This window comes from Balaenoptera musculus, chromosome 2, assembly GCF_009873245.2.
Source record: "Balaenoptera musculus isolate JJ_BM4_2016_0621 chromosome 2, mBalMus1.pri.v3, whole genome shotgun sequence".
Taxonomy (NCBI): Eukaryota; Metazoa; Chordata; class Mammalia; order Artiodactyla; family Balaenopteridae; genus Balaenoptera; species Balaenoptera musculus.
Genome location: NC_045786.1, coordinates 75750938 through 75773931, shown reverse-complemented (window position 1 = coordinate 75773931; position 22994 = coordinate 75750938). Strand labels below are relative to the sequence as shown.

The following is a 22994-nucleotide window of genomic DNA, read 5'->3' as shown; positions in this document are numbered from 1 at the left end:
AAATTTATCCCTCCCCCCCCTTTCCCCTTTGGTATGTTTTCTATGTCTGTGTTTTCTATGTCTGTGACTCTATTTCTGTTTTGTAAATAAGTTCATTTGTATCATTTTTTTAAGATTCTACATATAAGTGATATCATATGATATTTGCCTTTCTCTGTCTGATTTACTTCACTTAGTATGATAATCTCTAGGCCCATCCACGTTGGTGCAAATGGCATTCTTTCTTTCTTTATATGGCTGAGTAGTATTCCATTGTGTATATACACACATACACACACGTGTGTATGTGTGTATATATATGTGTGTGTGTGTGCGTGTGTGTGTGTGTATATATATATATATATATATATCACATCTTCTTTATCCATTCAACTGTCGATGGACATTTAGATTGCTTCCACATCTTGGCTATTGTGAATAGTGCTGCTATGAACACTGGGTGCATGATTCTTTTTGAGATAGAGTTTCCTCCGGACCTATGCCCAATAGTAGGATTGCTGGATCATATGATAGCTCTATTTTTAGTTTTTTGAGGAACCTCCATACTGTTCTCCATAGTGGCTGTATCAATTTACATTCCCACCAACAGTGCAAGAGGGTTCCCTTTTCTCCACACCCTCTCCAGCATTTATTGTTTGTAGACTTTTTGATGATGGCCATTCTGACCGGGGTGAGGTGATACCTCATTGTGGTTCTGATTTTCATTTCTATAGAATCATCTTGCAGGTTACCGGTGCCACATGGTATGCCATATTGTGCTTCTCAAATTTAAATTTGTACACAAAGCACCTAGAGTTCTTGTTAAAATGCAGATTATGAATCTGTAAATCTAGGGTGGGACCTAAGAGTCGGCATTTCTATATAAGCTCCCAGATTATGCCAACGCTTCTGATCCACAGACCACACTCCAAGTAGTGAGGTTCAGAGGAACCAAGCAGGTAAAGGGTAGTCCATGTGTACTATGATGACCTACAGCTGCTGACTTCATTTCTATTTACTTTTTGCCTCTCTGATAACTACTAATTTGCCTGAAAGGAGTATGAAGTGTAGGAGAATCTAAACAATGTTTTTAACACTTTTAAAATAGGAAGATAAGAACAAAAACATATATACTTCTACAGAACCTTCCAAAATATTTTTACATGCTTGCCTCATTTCATGCTCAAAACAACACTATGGAAAAATTAGGGAAAGTATTATTATTAGAAATTTACAATTAGAGAAAATATGGCACAGAGAGGTTAAGTCTAAAGTGATATCACTGGTTAAGTTGTGGCTCCTGCACTTGAATCTGCATCATCAGACTTCAAATTCACTTCCCTTAGAAACATATTAAAGGCTCTTTTGTGAAAAAGGTGTTGGATTTAGGTGGCTATCACAAAGCATAGAATCAGAGTGTAACGTCAAGGAGTGCAAATGGGGGGAAAAAGACAACCCTTTTACGAAGGGTGAAGATGATTCTTTGAGGATGTGGTGTGTGGACAGAGAACTCGCATAGACTCCTGTATCTTAAGTTATAAAGGGAACGCTACAAAGCAACAGTCCTCTCCTCAGGTGGGGGAGCCCAAGGCTGAGCACCTCTCTGCATCTGGGGTGAGTTGACTCCAAGAGGGTGCGGAGTGTTACTTCTCCCTCTCTCTCTTCTATACCTAAGATGATGTATAATGAGTACTGCTCTCTGCCTAGAAGAAAAATTGCAGCCCATTTTCCCATCTTTGACATTAATAATGATCTCTAAATATGGCAAGATGATTAAAAAGATTGTTCCCATCATTTCTCTAGCTTTGTGCTATAAAGCACATCAGCCTGACATAGAAAAAATCTCCATCCAAACTCCGATACTCCATTTTAGGCTATGATGATCTTAGGTCTTCTTACCAAATATGAGGCATTACAGAGAGAGTTCAGATTCAGCAAGAAAGGATTGCATGTGATGAAAATACCAAATAAATGTTCTGAATATCACATTCTGAGGCAACAAGTTAGCATACAACTATGGTGGAGAAAACTAAAGAAGCGATGAGACATCAAAACAGAGATACTAATTCACGTGTTTAGAACTTTTTATCTGTCAGCCTCTTTTCCATTTCACTCAAGTAAAAAATACTGTTCTTAAAAGGAGTTTATTTTAAGACACACCCAGAGACAACTTCTCTTACGTGTTTTCATACCTGAATGTTATACACCTTTATGAAGAATATAAAAATCTTACAATTAAAAACTCTATTTTACCATGAATTTGGTTGAACTATGGATCAAACTTTACTGAGTATGTATAGATTGAGCCATTTCTAGAATTAAACTAAGAAGAGTCTTTGTCTCTAGAGATGAGTAATAAAAAAACCTCTTCCACATTTGTGAATGTTGAGGCACTCTTCTATGTTCTTTCATGGGGGCTCATCAAATTACACAAGCAATATAACAATTACTTAGTTATTTAGAACAATTTAAATATTTGGATTATTCCTTCAGGGTAAACATTACTTCTTAAAGCAGAGTTTATAGTTGTTTCAAAAAAAATTTTGACAGAATTATTATTCTCATAAGAATATCTAGCATTGACACAATCTACACATAAACTAGACAGAGTATGATTAGGTAATACCTATGGTCAATGAAATCAGAAGAATCTGCAATGTGCCAGAAATTGAGAAGAAATTTATCAAATATGGACCCCAAGAAATGGCTCCCAGGAATGCAAGGATTCTTCAATATACGCAAATCAATCAATGTGATACACCATATTAACAAATTGAAGGATACCATATGATCATCTCAATAGATGCAGAAAAAGCTGTCAACAAAATTCAACACCCATTTATGATAAAAACTCTCCAGAAAGTAGCCATAGAGGGAACTTACCTCAACATAATAAAGGCCATATATGACAAACCCACAGCCAGCATCATTCGCAGTGGTGAAACACTGAAACCATTTCCACTAAGATCAGGAACAAGACAAGATTGTCCACTCTCACCATTATTATTCAACATAGTTTTGGATGTTTTAGCCACAGCAATCAGAGAAGAAAAAGAAATAAAAGGAATCCAAATCGGAAAAGAAGAAGTAAAGCTGTCACTGTTTGCAGATGACATGATAATATACATAGAGAATCCTAAAGATGCTACCAGAAAACTACTAGAGCTAATCAATGAATTTGGTAAAGTTGCAGGATAAAAAATTAAGGCACAGAAATCTCTTGCATTCCTATACACTAATGATGAAAAATCTGAAAGAGAAATTAAGGAAACACTCCCATTTACCATTGCAACAAAAAGAATAAAATGCCTAGGAATAAATCTACCTAAGGAGACAAAAGACCTGTATGCAGAAAACTATAAGACACTGATGAAAGAAATTAAAGATGATACCAACAAATGGAGAGACATACCATGTTCTTGGATTGAAAGAATCAACATTGTGAAAATGACTATACTACCCAAAGCAATCTACAGATTCATTGCAATCCCTATCAAACTACCAATGGCATTTTTCACAGAACTAGAACAAAAAATTTCACAATTTGTATGGAAACACAAAAGATCCCAAATAGCCAAAGCAATCTTGAGAAAGAAAAACAGAGTTGGAGGAATCAGGCTCCTGGACTTCAGACTATACTACAAAGCTACAGTAATCAAGACAGTATGGTACTGGCACAAAAACAGAAATAAAGATCAATGGAACAGGATAGAAAGCCCAGAGATAAACCCACGCACATATGGTCACCTTATCTTTGATAAAGGAGGCAAGAACATACAATGGAGAAAAGACAGTCTCATCAATAAGTGCTGCTGGGAAAACTGGACAGCTACATGTAAAAGAATGAAATTAGAACACTCCCTAACACCATACACAAAAATAAACTCAAAATGGATTAAAGACCTAAATGTAAGGCCAGACACTATAAAATTCTTAGAGGAAAACACAGGCAGAACATTCTATGACATACATCACAGCAAGATCCTTTTTGACCCACCTCCTAGAGAAATGGAAATAAAAACAAAAATAAACAAATGGGACCTAATGAAACTTAATAGCTTTTGCACAGCAAAGGAAACCATAATCAAGACGAAAAGACAGCCCTCAGAATGGGAGAAAATATTTGCAAACGAAGCAACTGACAAAGGATTAACCTCCAAAATATACAAGCAGCTCATTCAGCTCAATATCAAAAAAACAAACAACCCAATCCAAAAATGGGCAGAATACCTAAATAGACATGTCTACAAAGAAGATATACAGATTGCTAACAAACACATGAAAGGATGCTCTACATCACTAATCATTAGAGAAATGAAAATCAAAACTACAGTGAGGTATCACCTCACACCAGTCAGAATGGCCAACATCAAAAAGTCTACAAACAATAAATGCTGGAGAGGGTGTGGAGAAAAGGAACCCTCTTGCACTGTTGGTGGGAATGTAAATTGATACAGTCACTATGGAGAACAGTATGGAGGTTCCTTAAAAAACTAAAAAGAGAACTACCATATGACCCAGCCATCTCACTACTGGGCATATACCCTGAGGAAACCATAATTCAAAAAGAGTCATGTACCACAATGTTCACTGAAGCTCTATTTACAATAGCGAGGACATGGAACCAACCTAAGTGTCCATCGACAGATGAATGGATAAAGAGGATGTGGCACACATATACAATGGAATTTTACTCAGCCATAAAAAGAAATGAAATTGAGTTATTTGTAGTGAGGTGGATGGACCTAGAGTCTGTCATACAGAGTGAAGTAACCGTATGCTAACACATATATATGGAATCTAAAAAAAACAAACAAACAAAAAGGTTCTGAAGAACCTGGGGGCAGGACAGGAATAAAGACACAGATGTAGAGAATGGACCTGAGGACACAGGGAGGGGGAAAAGTAAGCTGGGACAAAGTGAGGGAGTGGCATGGACATATATACACTACCAAATGTAAAATAGATAGCTAGTGGGAAGCAGCCGCATGGCACAGGGAGATCAGCTCAGTGCTTTGTGACCGCCTAGAGGGGTGGGATAGGGAGGGTGGGAGGCAGACACAAGAGGGAGGGGATATGGGGATATATGTATATGTACAGCTGATTCACTTTGTTATACACCAGAAACTAACACACCATTGTAAAGCAATTATACTCCAATAAAGATGTTAAAAAAAAAAAAAAGAAATGGCTCCCAACTACAATATGAAGAGTATTTTAAGAATTGCTACAAATCTTACATATCCAGTAACACTAAAAATGAGTTTACTTAACAGCATCAAAATCTGTAACACAATTCAATGAACGGATGGCCATCTCCTAATCTCTAATTTGTGTACAGAATTACCTTTCAAGGAGCTAGCAACCCTTTTGGTGACCCCAGTACTAAACAATTAGACCAACTACATTGAACTAGTTCATTTTGTCCTCTAGCAGATTCCTATGTATTCTGAGACTGAACAGACCTCACTGAACATTTTACAGGTGTAAGGATAAACTCTATAAATGCTTATACAGACACTGGAGATGACATTAGCATACAGTGGTGCTAACATTATTTCTCCCAAGAGGCTGCTGGTAGCATCTCAGAAGTTAAACTACATGTTCCTGAGTCAGTTATGAAGATATCTTAGCTCTACTACTACTCCATTACGTCACCTTGGAAAGTTACTTTACTTCTCCGGACCTCAGTTTCTCTGTCTGAAAAATGAGGAGACTGGCCTTAGTGATCCCTGAGTTCTTCTTCAGCCTTAACCTCTCAAAGAGGTTACATGTGAAGCAGACTTTGCGATCTCCTGTCACCACCAATTCAGGTAACTACCTACCCTGGGTTCTTAGGTGGGCAGAGCAAATAGCTCCTCATTCTCATTCTGAGTGAACAATAAGATCTCACCATATGGGTTCTCTGCTGACAATGCTAAATTAGATTGAGCTGTTAAAGGCAAAACCTTAGGATATGAGTTAATTTCTGCATATTTTTAGCCTATTTAGTTCAACAGGTAAAACTGAAAGGAGGTGAAGTAGATAAATAATTACAGATGGCCTGAGTAGCTTTTTAAACTTTTCTATATGCTAATGTATCATAAGGTCATTTTTATGTCAGAATTCAGCTTAAAGCATGGACTACATTTTCTCTGCTTACGTATCACAAAATAAATAAAATCAATACTGTTAAAGAGAAAAATCATAAGTAATGTAAATCAATTATCCTCTATTTTTCCTTCAGTGAACTAAAAACGATCTTTGTTCCTTCCCCCATCACAAGGAGTTTGTGGCCATGAGAGGTTAAAAATAATACAGGTTAAAAATAATCAAAATGGGGATAAAACTACTTCCCCTGGAGGGCTTCTATGAGATTAGAGATATTGTAATGGGCACAAAGAAAGTGTACAATAAATCATAATAATGATTATTATTTATCATCATAATTAGCAGATGTTATAGCAGAAGGGTCAAAGCATAGGATTTATGGTCAGAAAGAATGGCTCCATTGAGTACCATAGCAGGAAATAATAGACAATGTTGTAAAGGGAAGAACATCAAGACCCTGAATCAAACTAATACCACATGATTCTGTGATAACATCCAACTGTGGGCCTTGAGGGGGATGTGACAGAAAGGGATGGGAGAATCTTTCAATTCAGAGGGAGAAACAGCTGTCCAGTGGATGGCTCAAAAGTGGTCATGCCATAACCCTTTTCTCCTCCTCCCAAATATTCTAGAGGGAGGCTACCCTTCAGGGGGAGGGGAAAAAGTACATACTCACTCTCTCCAACTGATTATCCATTATGTAATCAAAATCTCTTTCTAAAACACAATTCTGATCAATGTATTCATTTACTTAAAATAATTCAGCGACTCACCATTACTGTGGAATAAAACTTGCAGCATGGTGTCCCCAGGCCCAGAGCCCCTCTGTCTTCTAAATCTGGCTATACTTTCAGATCCACTAGCACACTGTACTCTCCTCCCTCCATACTTCGCACAGGTTATTATCACTGCTGGTGATGGCCCTATCTCCATCTTTACTTACCTGCCCTTGTACAGGCATCACCTTGTACATCCCACTTCCTTCTCCAGGAAGCCTTAATACTGGGTGAGATGCCTTTCCTATGGAGTACCATTGTACTTTGTACTTCCATATGTGAATAAGCCACTCTGTATTGCACTTGGCTGTCTACTTGTTTGTTTCCTTTACTATTCTATGGACATCTTAGTTGTTCACCTTTGTAACTCCAGTGCTTAACACAGGTGCTCAAAAAAAAATCTGCCGAATGAATAAATGTATGAAGAAATGAGGGGATGCCTGAGAGACAGGCTGAAGCCTGGTAGAACAGGTGAAGGAAGAGCTCTTCCCATTACGAGGCAGAACGCCCAGCCTTCCTAAATGGGAAGGAGTCCAAGAGACAATAGCATAATTCTTCCCACTCTTTCTGGTTCTTATCCTTTAGTGTCAGGGATACTAAGCTAGATGAACCATGGAGTACGATTCAATGTAACAAAGCAGCCTTATATTAAAAAAAAACTTTCAGGTTTATTTTTATGGGTGACCAGGCAGAACTGTGCTTTCCGTCCTTGTATTTCTCCTAGGAGCAATGGTTCAGTATTTACTAACTCAGTGTCCACGCCAACTTTATAGAACACAACTACCGTGAATAATGAGAATCAACTGGATGTTAATCTAAAAATCGGAAGAGGGTGACTGGCTTCTTCCTTTTGCCACCCTGCTGTACACGTCTCCACAAGAGGGTCTACAATGGCTTAGGCAGAAAGAGACTTGGGTTTAAATCTCAGGCCTGCCACTTACTCACATGTGACCTTGTTCAAGACACTAAACCCTCGCTGTCTCATTTTCTCACCTGCAAAATGGGTACAATACCTTTTAAAATCTGACCTGTTTCACAGGATCATACACAGAATCACATAGATCCTGTATGTGAAAAAAACTTTTACATGCTCAAGTGCTTTGCAAACATAAAGTACGTTATCCCTTTATATTAAAATTTCAAACAAAATTAGGGTGTTTCACAGGAAATGTATGTAACACAATAAAGACCTCATGGTTAAAGGCTAACGGCTTTCCTACATTCCAGATTTCATTGAAAAAAGCCAAGAACACAGAGACAAAAATCAAGCTGATGTTAAATTATAAAGTTACAGATGACAAATAAAACATAAATGGATTGATTGAACAAATTTGAGAATAAATAAGTAAATAATAATGACGCTCCCTTTCCCTGATCTTCCACTATCACCCCTCTGGCTTAGCCAACTAGATTCCCTAAGCACTGAATTAGCCAAAGGGGTTGTGAGATGAATTCTCAGGAGCCTACAGGCATGTCCAAATGTACCTAAAAATGGAACGGAAAGGAAAGCGGCCAAGTTCACGTTTGCCGTCATCCTTCCTTTCAACTGCTTGAGGCACCACAGCAAAAAGGTCTTACATCCCAGACCCCCAGCTTCCTAGGAGCTCTGCTTAATGACCTGAATCCCTGGAGAGTCCCTCATCCTGGTATCCCTCTAAACGCACTTAAGGAAAAACTGGGGAAACAAAAATTACTTGGCATTTAAGGGAATTCCTCACTTTTTTTCCTTCACAGGCTGGACACCAGTTTATGAGTAAAGGTGGGAGAGACTACTGTGAAAGACTTTTCTAAGCCCTGTATTTCTAACTCAGAATCCCCAAAGAGCATCAGATGAAAAGTGAGACTTATAGACCAACCACCTCTACTGCCAGATAAAGTTACAGTAAAGTATCAAACATTATCAGGAACTCCAATAAATCTTTATCTAATCAATCAAGGTCTTCTCTCCTAAGGAGGCAAAAGAAAACCAAGATATCGTTAGGTCAAATACCAGGTCAAATGTGTACAGCCTTCTGTTTCACCTTATTTCTAAGATATCTCTAAATCATTTGAAAAGATGTTTAAATGCCTGAAACATATTTGTTGTCTTAGTGAAATGGCAGGTGGGGTGGGGTGCCAAACACCCAGGGCCTTTGATCCTGATAATTTCCTTTCTGCACTGAAGCAGAAGAGGTCAACCTGAAAAGGCTGGCGCATGACCTGCTCTTGACAAAGGTTTTCGTTCCCAGGCCCTCCCACAGGTATGCTTACGCCAGACAACGACTCTGCCTCACTTAGGCCATTCCTCGATCCTACAAATGAGGCCAGAGAACAGTGGTCTGTAATATCCCAGAGCCAGGAGTGAAGTAAGATTCTGACATTCCTTAAGAACAGTCTTCTCCATCCTTCTGAGTCTGCTGAACGTGGGAAACTTCTGGATGGCAGGGAAGAGTCCCTATAACCAGAAACGCATTTTCTAAAGACTGACATTCCACATGTCACCATCATTCATGGAGGTAATTTTAAAATAGTCCTTTGAAGCCTCATCTCTGTCCCTTCTCCCTTCTCACTGTGACGTCTTCTCTTCTTGCTAAATGAGGCATCGCAGTGGCCACATGGTTGGTGCTGGTCTCTGTATCGTCTCCTCACTACGCAAGGCAGAGAACCCAGCAGCATAGGCATCACCTGGCAGCTTGTTAGGAATGCAGAATCTCAGGCCCCATCCTAGACCTGCACTTGAAGAAGATTCCAGGTGATACATATGCACATTCAAGTTTGAGAAGCACTGCTCTAAGCCAGCTACACTATCATCCAATCATCCCCTTTTCTGGTAAACCAATCCTACTCAGCCTAGGAAGGCCCAAACTGGGCACTCCCAAGTTCCCAGCATCACTTTCCACTCCTCCTAGTATGCACATGGGAAGCAGGCTGTTTTCCAGAGAACACGGGCAGAGTACCTGGCATGTTACTTAGCAGCATCCAGAAGCCACTCAAAAACAGGTACTTTCTTTCTTTATATGTATTCACCACTGCCAATATCGTCCTATCTCTTCCAGTTGGTCCCTTTCCTGTCGTGATATCTCTTCTACCCAGTATCTAAAATGGATCCTCTAGTGAAGTCATTCACCAGGCTCTAATGTCAAAGTTTCAGCTCTACAATTTATTTGCTGGGTGAATCAGGAAAACTAACCTTTCTAGGCCTCAGTTTTCTCCTCTGTCAATGAGGATGTTAATAACAGTGCCTTCCCCTTGGGGCTGCTGTGAAAGCATTTCATTTGATATTAGCTACAGCTAGTATTCATGCTCAGACCCACACCTTTCCCCCAACTTAGTTTGGATACTTTCCCTTTCCTTTAAAGGGCTACAGCACTGACAGGCCAAGCCACACGACTTAGCACCTAAGTGTAACTCTCCTGTAGAGATCTTTGTTTTGTGTTACTAGTTTTGTCTCCAAACCTGGATCTTAAAAAAAAAGTGTCAGGATGGTGGTTGTTTTTACAGACTGTGAAAGTAATTTATAGGGAATACAGAAAATACAGAAAAATATGAAAAAGAAATAATAAATAATCCATAATCTCACCACTAAGAAAAAACAACTGTTAACATTTTAGAGGATTTCCTTCCAAACAAGATCTTATGTTTCACGAGAGCAAGGGCCAAGTCTTAATCTTCTCAGAATTTTCCCTGGCTTCCCCACACCTAGCGCCTCTCCACACTCCCAGCACCTAACCTACCACAGTGCTAAGCACTTTGCAGCTGACAAACACACGCCTGTTCCTTAGCTGAGAGACGTACTGATGTGGCTTGCCCCTACACCTGTGTGTGGACTGTCTGCATATTGAAATAAGGATACTGTCAGAATTAGTGACACAATCTGTTTAGTTCTTTGTTCAGTTCAAGCTGCTGTAAAAGTGTGCTCAGATCTGTACTCCATGTGACTGCTGTTTGTGTTTGGTGGTGAAAGTGTGTTTCTGGTGAAGCCTCATGTTTCCCTTTTCAACATACTCAGATTACACATACCTACAGGAATGGTCATCCCGTGAATTTTATCAGCCCAGCCTGCGTAATACCGAAGGGTTTTGATGACTCCTTGCAAATCGATGTAAAAAGCTTGCAGGAACGGTTTGCCACCATTTAGGGATTCCATGGTCTGTAGGAAAAGAAATGGAGAGAACTTTCCAATAATACACTAAGTAACTTCTACAGCAGAAGAAAAAAGGAATAGAGAGAATACAAATGAATCTGAACAATGATGCATACCTGGTCAACTCTGATTTCCCAAATGAAAAGATTTTTAGTACCGCGTGTTTAGTTTAGTTTCCAGTAAAAACCACAATGAACTTATACGTGTGTGTTCTTGTGCCTGTGTGTTTCCAGTAACCACTATCCCAATATATAAACACAACTGGTGATAAAGAAGTGTTCTGCTTGTCAAACCAGCTTCTGTTGTATTAATGATCAGAGCTGCGTGGGGAGTTTTCAGAGTCTACACCAGTATTCTGAATCCAAAAAGAGGAGCAGGGACATGGGCTTTTATGCAGTTGATGAGACTATAAAACGTTCTCCACACTGCCAAGACCCCTGCTGAGAAATGGAATAGCCACGGTGCACAGCAAGTTTATTTATTACCAACAAATAAACAAGATCTCCTCTAGGGAAGCTCATACTATAACAACTTGAGGGCTGTTTTTTCATAAATATTTATGTTAATAACCATTATCTATTAAGAGTGAAGTATCTGGTCGATTTAATAAAAACACAGAGTTATTAAGCAGTTTTAGATGATAAATGTTATTATTTTAATGACACAGTCCTAAATAGGGTAAATCTTAACATAAAGAATTACAAATGAACACAATGAAATGAGTATTTTGACTTGAGAAATAGTAAAGGTGTTACATATTTAACAAATAAAATTAAAAAAACATGTTTGTAATCTCATGTCCTTCTCTTCAAGGACATTTTACAACACATACTGGTACGAAAATTATTTGAGTGCTGACAAAACTAAAATTGAAATATTCTCCATTCAATGACATGAAAATATTATTTACAGTGCAATTTTTCCACTTACCATGTGTATAAGATGGAACTCATTTTAAAATATCATGTGACCTATTCACTGTATACTGGCTCACCTTTATTAAAGGAAATCAAGTTATTTCCCAGTTCTTTTTAGAATATTTATATGTCTGTGAGATGAGCATTACATTCTCCACACAGCAGGCATAGAGCCAAGGTCTTGACAGCATAGACTGAAGTAGAGTCAATAACCAGAATCTGGGCCACCTAAATGGTCCTAAATGGTCCATCCCTATGAGCTGTTGACACCAGCTAAACTTACCTGAGAGTTGCCAGCCCTAGGTTTATTTTCAATTGTGTTTACCTGGGTGCAGTATTAACTTCAGTATTCTGGTCAGGAGCTCCCCCTATATTCGAGAGGCTACCTCTTAACAAAACTCACTCCTCTCATGCCTTGGGAGTGTTTAAAAGTAGAAATCACATTTAAGTGTGATGGGAAAAAGGACTTGACCACAGTGAGACATATGTCAGAAACAGGATGGCATATGAATTTTATGACATGAAAATATAACTGCAGAAATGAAGTATATCATCATCTAGTAAGTACTGCTAATCTAATGTTATAAATATTATGTGGATTTAACTCAATTAAACAGACACTTATAGACCATCAATGTGCCCCCATTCACCGTTTATGTGTCACAAACTATGCTAGGATTACAAAAAATGGAGTAAAATATAATTTTCACTCTCAAAGAAATCATAATCCAGTAAAGAGACAGCATATAGACCAGCATTCCCCCAAGGTACTCCAAAGAATTCTGTTTTGTACGATATTGACAGGTTAGCCAGAAAAATAGTGTTGAGGCTCCAGCAGGTTTGAGAAACACTGAGTAGGGCTTGTCAGAGTCTTTAATATGCTAAGTGTCTTATGAATCTCCATCAAACACCTTTTCCCAATATATATAAACACCTCACTGGAAACAGTATTCCTTGAAGTACCAAACTAGAAAATATTTTTATAGATCAATAAATGTTATATATAGCAAGAGTTCTAAACCATCTCCACAAAGGATTCACTTTTGTTTCCACACTATGAACAGACCCATGAAAGGGATGGTAGGAGGGAGAGCCATGGTAGAAACGACACTGAGGAAGGGTACTAATGCTTCCCTCTCCCAGAGCGAACCCAACAGTGATCTGATTTCCCAAACAGAGGGTAGAATATAGTATTCATGGCTTTAATGCCCTGACTCAACGAGGATGCCCTAAATATTAAATGATCAACTATGGGTCATGCAGGTGGAGATCCCTGCAAGACAGGTATACTGCACAGGCATTCCTAAATGGTTCCAATTTCCAAAAAAGCTGGTATTCTCTAAGAAACTGACTTTTATTTTTAAAATAGCAACAACAACAATGACAACAATAAACCACTAGGAGAGGGGACATTCCTTATGTGAGAAAATGATTGTTTTAGTGAAAGAAAGTTGCTGTCTCCTTCTGTCTCTCCTATTAGTTCTAAAAGAACAGAGGGAGCAGAAGTATATGAGAGGTCCATATCATGCTCTCTGCTTCTGAAGGATTCTCTTTAGTCAAGAGGGGCTAACTCTGGAGAGGTAAAACTCTTTTGATTGCCAACAGTAATTTGGTATTGGTTTCCTGCAAGGAGCGTGGTGACTCTCTTGCTGCTTGACTGTTTTTGTTCTTTTTGTTGAGGGTGGGAGGAAGGGGGACGAGGAAAGCAGGAAGGTCCTTACCAGTCATGGGAAGCTATGGTTTTGTTCTTCAAAATTCAATAAGAAGAGACACTCAGCTGGTCCTCCACTTCCCCATCTGATCCCAAAAGCCAAACCTCTACCATTTTTCATGTGTATTATGTACCCTTTAGCTTGTTCCCCAGGTCTGCTTCATATCATACTTTCAGAAAGACTGAGGAATCTAAATTTCAATGGAATGGTAAATTTGGGGTAAAGACGTGATGCTTTCTTAGGTTACTTACTGCAAGGACTGCCCTGTCTCGTTCCACCAAGTCTGCAAGCTTATCCAACAGACGTCCTCTTTCTGAAGCATCCATCCTTCTCCACACTGAGCCAAGAGAGAAAGCCAGGCGGGCTGCCTGCACTGCTTTGTCTATATCTGCCTGTTAGAGAGGAAGAGGCACAAGTGAAGAGAGAGATTGCTACAAATAAAGGAAGAACCATCTGCTTTCACAAAAAAGGTGATGAATGAACATCAGTGGTGATGTCTGGAGAGCATAAGTTTATTGCTTTGTTGTCTGAAGGTAGTTATTTCATGAGAAATTTTTTTCTAAGACAAACATACCTTGTCTGCTTCTTGAACTTCACACACCTGTTCTCCTGTGGCTGGATTATAGACAGGAAACACTCTCCCACTTTCCGAGTTCTGCCACTCGTTGTTAATAAAAATCTAAGGGAGTAGACAACAGAATGGGATCCATGAGACAGGTGACAGGAAGTCAGTCAATGGTGCCGTATTATATGGAAGTACCATAGTAGTAATACTTGCTCTGTATGCTTGCTGGTATATAATTAAAGTATAGAATTTGAAGTGTTACAAGAAACCCTTGATCATTATGCAGTCCAGCCTCACCCCCAATTCAGAAATTTCCTTTGTGGTATTTTTAACTCAACGTCATCCAAAGATTAAATATAATTCTTACCTTTAGTGAACCTGTCAACTACTGAGAGAGTCAAACAAGGAAGGAAGGCTAGACAGTCTCACATACATACAAACCATACACTGAGATTGAGAAAATATTTATTATAGTCCAAGCTCTGGCCAATATCCCAAAAGGGTAAATCGTGGATCAAACTGACAGTCATCCGGCCTTAGCTACTAGTTTCTCTGTCAGAGGCATAAGTGACTTCACAGGGAAATCTGAAGGGTGCTGGAATAAGCATTTGCCTGATTTATAGTCAGATCCTGAACTGAGCAATGACTCTGACCAAACCAACTGGTGAGTTAAACAACTTACATGTGTAAATCCAAGTTAGATTTCTTTCCTTTTGCTGGGTAGGCTATGTGGCTCAGCAAAGGGAAAAGGCCTATAACTTTCAAATGGGTCTCTCTAGGATTTCTTAAGAGCCTTGGTTTCTTTATATAGGAAATGAAGATTATATTAAAATGGCAAAGAAATGGTTTAAGAAATTATTCAAGTCAATTTCTCAGAAGATTTGTAAGATATGCATTAACGAAGGAGGGAAAATATAGGCAAAAACATTTTAAAAATTTTATTGATATTAAGAGAGAAATCCAAACTAATATTTTTAGACTATGAAAGCTCAAAGAATACACAAAGATATTTTACTCTATAAAATTTATGGCACAACAGTGAAAATTTCTGAACCTATGAACCATTCAGTAGTCAGTCAGTTTAGAACAAACACAATGATAAACTGATTTGCTACTGCCTGGCATTTTAATAATCACAAACGAGGCTGAGTGTAGATCTACAATTTTAAAAATTAAGTTCTAGATTATGCCAAAGCTTTGCTTTTTCCTTGATTTGATAAAACAATGAATCTGTGTTGAAGGAGTCTTCTTTTCCTGAAGGCTTTTTAAGATAAAGGGGGGCGTGGTGGAGAAAGACCTTAAACCTGTAAAAGCACTTAATACAAATGTACTGAGCACAAACACAATGACCTTGTAATTAACAATTTTTTAAAAGTTTTTACGGTGAATGTCTAAACATGCTTAACATACTGTATTCATTTGTATAATGTATTCAATAAATGCATAGATATTTCTAGACACAGGAGAGGCAAAGATGATTAAGAGTTCCAGCCTTCCAGGGTCAACAGTCTCTAGTAGTTCATTAAATACTCACAACAGGGCTTCCCTGGTGGCGCAGTGGTTGAGAATCTGCCTGCCAAAGCAGGGGACACGGGTTCGAGTCCTGGTCTGGGAAGATCCCACATGCCGCGGAGCAACTAGGCCCGTAAGCCACAACTACTGAGCTGCGCATCTGGAGCCTGTGCTCCGCAACAAGAGAGGCCGCGATAATGAGAGGCCCGCGCACCGCGATGAAGAGTGGCCCCTGCTTGCCGCAAGTAGAGAAAGCCCTCACACAGAAACTAAGACCCACACAGCCAAAAATAAATAAATAAATAAATAATAAAAATAAAGGAATTCCTTTAAAAAAAAAATACTCACAACAACCCTAATGGCAGGATTTTATTATCTCAACTGAAAATGAAAAAAATTGAGAGGTTGAAAGTCCGAAGAAGCAGGTTCTCATCGTGACTCTGATTCAAAGTCTGCTGCTCTTTCCACTACACCGTGGTTTCCAGGACTGCTCAGCCCAAAGAAACACAACTAGTTATGTCCAAGCCTAAATCAGATCTATAATTCTTGGACTCCTGATCTAGTTCTCTTTTCACTCCATTTAACAAATTTCCTAACATTTCACAGCGCATCAAATCTGCACACTCCTTTGAAATACAATATGATCTCAAAGGTAGCAAAAGAAAAAAATTAAGAGGTTAGTTTCATTAAAGATTCACTTCTAGAGATTATCAGGTTTAAAGGAGAATGGGTCTTGCCAATATTCCTTATTCCTTTTATTCACTATTTGACTGAAACTTCTTAACCCTTGGAACATCATCAGATCCAATTATAGTTTTAAGCTTCTTTGTTGAACAGTTATAAATGTTATGTAAGGATTGATATTTCATGACTTTTATTGTTTCTTAGAGGTCTTCCAAAGATCAAAGAGAAAAATTACTTATTTTTTAATAGAATAAAATTCATTCTCTTACTGTTATCATTTAAGTACACTGATCGTTTTATCAATCTAAAATACATTATGGGATCTTAGTTAGCTTTTCCTGTATCTTGAAACGTATTGCTAATTTCATCATTCTTGGAATTATTTCATCACTCATCAATTATTTCCAACTATGCTTAAAAAAACCCTAAAATAATAAGGAAACAAAAACATTATGGAACTGTCTAGAAATGAATAAATAAATACAACCCCACTATTTCATCATCCTTTGGTTTTATTATTGTATTATCCAAAGTAATGCATTATGTCTCAAAAGGGTATAAATAAAGAAGTATGGAGACACCATCTTTGTCATATTCTTTTTACCTTTCATTGAACACAGTTAAGAATTCAGAATTTTTCATTTCTGTCCATAATGAGAAAGAGAAGAAAATTAATAGAAAAAGACATTTCATAACTGTTAGATGAGTCAGAAGCTGAAGGCAAAGAGACAGAAACACTAGAGACTGCTGATGAGGGTGAAACTGACTGTATAAGCAAAATCTTGGACTATGAGTCTTTAGGATAAATAAATGCATTTTCTCCAAATTAATAATCAGGAGCAAACAAGATACTTATCAACACAAAAAGGAAATATGATAGTCTAACCCAACTAGTCATTCAATAGGAAGGACTTAATAATTTAAAACCATCCTGTTTTGATAAAAGAACATGTAAGAATTCTTTTATCTTTCATGATATTTGTGGGTAAAAATTTACTTGATATGATTCAAAAATGGACAAATGCTGAAGGTAGGTGTACACACAAAGGTGACTGGGAGTACAGATATTACGTAGAAATAAAAAAGTTCATTGGATTGATCAACCTAATTTACATTTATAAAACTAAAAATGAAAATGTTTTTGTAATTATGGAACAAAAATGGCCATGCTCTTTTCTACAAAATTATGAGCCTTCAAACTTTTCAATAGTATTACGTTATGATAATACAAATGCAAGAAGAACCAGAAGTAACAGTAAGATATAACCTATAAGAGATGTGTTTAAAATCTGCAATCAGTATTTATGGCATAAATATTTCCAGTTTCAAACATGATGGCTGATGAGTAGTTAGTTGCATTCAAAGGCCATTGTTCACTTCATGTACATATACCTCCAATACCAGGAAAATATGGAAGAAAAATCGGTTTTATTATGTTTAAATTCTTGCTCTGTTGTTTTCACTGTCTCTTTACTTTCACTTTTCTAAATTTTTCATAAAATAACTTAATTTTAAAACTTTATAGCCTCCATTGGACCCAGATGGTAAATGTGATGACTATTTTTCCTGGTATGCCAAACATTAAAATATTTCATATTTTTACTGTGCTATTATTTTTTATAGACCTAGCCTTATGACACTTAAAAAACAAAGGAAAGCAAATTCCTCCAAAATACCTGAAGGTTTTCATCTTCTCTGAGCAATTTCAAAAGTTTTGAATGCTGTCCAAAGTGTTCTTCTCTGATCAGGGCTCCTTAAAGAAACAATATATCTCAGGGCTCTAGAGGGAAAGGACAAGATGATCCTGGAATACTATGGTGCCAGAAATCAAGTACATGCTCAAAAACTGATGGGGACATATCAAAAGGACACAGGAGCCAACATGAAGGGGCTCCCAATGGCCAATACTGGGACAATTTAGGCAACAAAGCAAATAGTGATAGTAATGGATTATTACCCAAAGAATAAAAAAGGCATCCAAGAGTCCAAAATGATATAAATTTTTTATGAATAAATAAATGGGGGATAAGGAAAAGCTGTTCTTAACAGTAGAATTCAAACTAATAGCTGTCAAGGAATGATGGAATTAGATTATCATCATGTGTCAAACCCCACAATAGTAATTGCTTCAGGCAAATATCATCAATGGATGGTAAAATTAGTGGGTAAAAGTATAATGAAAAATTGGATGTTTATGTAGTCTCAAAGTATCTCCCCTCAAGACGCTTATTAATGACAAAGTAGAAGATAGTAACTTATCATTGGAGAAACTTGGCATACAGCACCTTAACCAAGTGATCAAAGTTAACATCACCAGTAATGGGACAAATTGATCTTTCTTAACATTTCATCTGCTTGTCCTACTGATAATTAGAAAGCTGTGTTGAAATCTCCCACTTTGGTGGTAGATTTGTCAATATATCCCTTAGCTCTATCATTTTTATACTTACAAATTTTAGGTTATTTTATTAGTGAATTTAAGTGGAACTATTAGATTCTCTGATAAAACAAAACCATTTACCAATATGAAGTGACCCTCTTTATTACTAATGAAGCTTTGTGTCTTAAAGACTATTTTGTTTAATATTAGTAAAGTCACGTAAGCTTTTCTTTAGTATTTTCCGGATAGATCTTTTCCCATCATATTACTCTCAATTACATCTTTATTATTTTCATGTGTCCCTTTAAATGATGTATGGCTATGTTTTATTTTATTCAATATGAAAATCTCTTTTAACTGGCAAGTTTAATACATTTGTATTTATTGTGATCATATTTTGGGTTAAATAATGTATCGTGTGATATTTGGACTTAATGCTTTTTATTTGTCTTGCTTTACTTTACTTCCTGTCTTCTTCCGTCCTGCCTCTTTTTTCAACTTGACTAATGTTTGTTGTTTGTTTTATAATTTAATTTCCCTCTTTTATTGGTTTGGAAGTTGTATATGATCTTTCATGTACATGAACACGTACATCTTTCAAGAACATGAACATCTTTCATGTTCTTTCATTGATTATCTATGATATTTTATCATGCATATCTAAGAAAATTAAGTATAAAGTTAATATATATCTTAACATTCCTCCCAAACAATTACAAGGGCCTTAGAACACAAAATCTAATCACTCTTCTCCAGGGGCATGTTATAAAATTATTATTTTATACAGAGAAGGATTTCTTATATTTAGTAAGATTTAAAAATTTTTATTCTCATGATTTCTTAGAATTTCATTTAGTAAATATTTGTTGGGGGTAAAGTCTCAATTCTGAACATATATTTATTGCACCCTCATACTCAAAAGATACTCCCAGAAGGTTACTCAATTCTAGGAAGACAATCATTTTCTCACAATACTTTGAGAATGTTATTCCAATATTTTCTATCTTGCAATGGTGTTTACAAGAAATCTCTGCTGTAAATCTCTGGTTATCATTTCTTTGTTGATGATTTGCCTCTTCTGTCTGATTGCTTTTCAGATCTTGTCTTTGTCTCAGTGTTTTAAGATTCATCACAATATGTCTATGTATCAATTTCTTTTTTATTTTGATAGTTAAGCATTTTGCTTGCAGCGTCTCTGAGTTTTTGTCTCTTATAATTTCTGAATATTCTTAATCACTATCATCATTTCCTTGAATATCATTCTTTCTATTCTCTGCTCTGGAACTCCAAGTGTTATACCTTTTTAGTCCATCCTCAATGTCTTTAACCATTCATATTTTCCATCTCTTTTAAAAAATATTTTATGTAAATATAGCTTTGTTGTGTTTGTAAATGTGTGAAAAAATACTCTTCTAAACAATTCAAACTATACAGGAAAGCAAAGAGAAGGTTAAAAAATCACCTCAAATTTCATCATCCAGAAATAACTAAAGTTCACATATTCATGACCATCCTTCTAGACATGTCTCTAGGCAGATATACACACACACACAATTTTACAAAACAAGATCAATTTTACATGAGCTTTAGAATTTGCTTTTTAAAAAGTTAACAATATGCTACAGACATTTTTAATGGTTTCTTTGGACTCTAATGTGTACTTCTGTGTGTATGTATATAGGTGCGTGTGTGCACGCACGCATGTGTGTGCATGGGTGTAGCTTAATGTATTCAATCAGCCCTCTACTGAAAGACATTTAAGTTGCTTCTGTTCTTCTCCTTTTTCCTCTGTGCTGCAGTTGAATAATTTCTTCAGATCTATCATTCAGTTCTCTTTACTAGGGTCTAATCTGCTAATTTCAATGTTTATATTTTTATTTCTAAAAGTTCTGCTTTGTTCTTTTTCAAATCTGCGTGGTCTTTTTGTTTTTGTATTAAAAATTAATACTTTAATTTTTAGAACAGTTTTAGGTTTACAGAAAACTGAGCAGACAGTACAGAGAGGTCCCATATACCTGCTATTCCCCTCCTCAGTTTCTTCTGTTTTTAATATCTTGCTTTAGCGTTGTACATTTGTTACAACTGATGGACCAGTATTGATAAAGTCCATAGATCATATCAGGCTTCACTTTTTGTGTTATACAGTTCTATGGGTTTTGAAAAATGCATAATGTCATGTATCCACCATCACTTAGCACAGAATAGTTTCTTCACTGCCCTAAATATCCTGTGCTCCACCCATTTATCCCTCCCTGTTCCCCCTAAACCCCTGACAAACACTGATCTTTTTTACTGTCTCCTTCATTTTGCCTTTTCCAGAACGTCATATAGCTAGAATCATATAGGAGGTAGCCTTTTCAGACTGGTTTCTTTCACTTAGCAATTTGCATTAAGGATGCAATGCATAAAAAATATTGCATCCTTCATGTTTTTTCATGGCTTACTAGCTCATTATTTCTTAATGCTGAATAATATTCCATTTATGGATGTGCCACAGTCTGTTTATCCATTCACTTTTTAAAGGACATCTTGGTTGCTTCCAGTTTGGAGGAATTAAGAATAAAGTTGCTATTAACAGCCATATGCAGGTTTTTGTGTGAACATAAATTATCAACCCATTTGGGTAAATGCCTAGGAGAGTGCTGGATCACATAGCAAGACTATTCTAAGCTTTGTTAGAAAGTGCCAAACTGTCTTCCAAACTGACTGTACCATTTTGCATTCCTACCAGCAATAAATGAGAGCTCTTGTTGCTTCACATCCTTGTCAGCATTTGGTGTTGTCAGGTTTGTTTTGTTTCATTTTGTTTGGATCTTAGCCATTTTAATAGATGTTCAATGGCACCTCATTTTAGTTTGAAATTCCCCAATGACATATGGTGTTAAGAATTTTTTCGTATGCTTATTTGCTGTCTGTGTATCTTCTTGGGTGAGGAATCTTAGATCTTTTGCTCATTATTTAATTGAGTTGTTTTCTTAGTGATGAATTTCAGAGTTTTTGATATAATTCGGACACAAGTCCTTCATCTAACATGTGATTTGCAAATATTTTCTGTCAACTTGTGGCTTGTCTTTTCTTTCTCTTTTGCAGTACGTTTTGCAGATCAGAAGTTTTTCATTTTAAGGAAGTCCAACATATCATTTTTCCCTTTCATGGATCATGCTTTTAGCGTTGTATCTAAAAACTCACTGCCAAACCCAAGGTCATCTATATTTTCTCCTATACTATCTTCTAAGATTTTTATAGTTTTGCATTTTACATTAGGTCTTTGATCCATTTTGAGTTAATTTTTGTGAAAGATGCAAGGTCAGTGTCTTGATTCATTTTTGCATGTGGATGTCTAGTTGTTCCAGCACCATGTCAAAAAGACTATCCATTCTCAATTACTGCCTTTACTCCTTTGTTAAAGATAATTGACTATATCTGTGTGGGTTTATTTCTGGGCTCTCTATTCTATTCCATTGACCTATTTGTCTATTCTTTTACCAATAGTACATTGACTTGATTACTGTAGCTTCACAGTAAGTCTTGAAGTTGGGCACTGTCGATTCTACAACTTTTTCTTCTCCTTCAATATTATTGGCTCTTCTGCCTTTCCATATAAACCTTAGAATCTGTTTATTGATATCTACAAAATAACTTATCAGGATTGTGACTGGGATTGCACTGAATCTACAGATGAAGTTGGAAAGAACTGGCATCTCGACAATACTGAATTTTCCTATCCATGGGATATCTCCCCATTTATCTAGATTTCCTTTGATTAATTCCATCAGAGTTCTACATTTTTCCTCATAAAGATCTTGTACATATTTTGTTAGGTTTGTACCTAAGTATTTCTCTTTTTTGTGGCCATACAAATGGCACTGTGTTTCTTATTTCAAATTCCAAGTATTCATTGTTGGTGTATAGGAAAGCAAATGACTTTTGTATATTAACTTTGTGTCATGCAACCTTGCCATAATCACTTATTAATTCCAGAGGCTTTTTTTGTTTTTCGGGTTTTTTTTTTTTTTTTTGGTCAATTCTAGGGATTTTCAACATAGAAACCATGTCATAAGCAAAGACAGTTTTATTTCTTCCTTCCCAATCTGTATACGTTTTATTTCTTTTTCTTATCTTAACTGTATTAGCTAGGACTTCCGGTACAATGTTGAATAGGAACTCAACATTGAAGAGAGAATATTTCCCAGTCATAGAGGGAAAGCATCTAGTTCCTCACCATTAAGTATGATATTAGCTATAGGTTTTATATA

At 36.8% G+C, this 22994-nt stretch overlaps 1 protein-coding gene across 2 annotated transcripts in view; it reads right to left on the bottom strand.

The window, feature by feature from the left end:
* ALDH1A2 (aldehyde dehydrogenase 1 family member A2) overlaps positions 1–22994 on the bottom strand; it is a 96297-nt gene that overhangs the window by 45952 nt on the left and 27351 nt on the right. Inside the window, exons 2-4 of one of the 2 annotated variants that reach the window (XM_036840047.1) lie at positions 14172–14276; positions 13849–13989; positions 10845–10974 (exon numbers count right to left, since the gene is read on the bottom strand). In XM_036840047.1, coding sequence (XP_036695942.1) covers positions 10845–10974; positions 13849–13989; positions 14172–14276 — 376 coding nt within the window. The remainder of the gene's footprint in view (positions 1–10844; positions 10975–13848; positions 13990–14171; positions 14277–22994) is intronic. The other variant, XM_036840056.1, reaches the window with a different exon arrangement.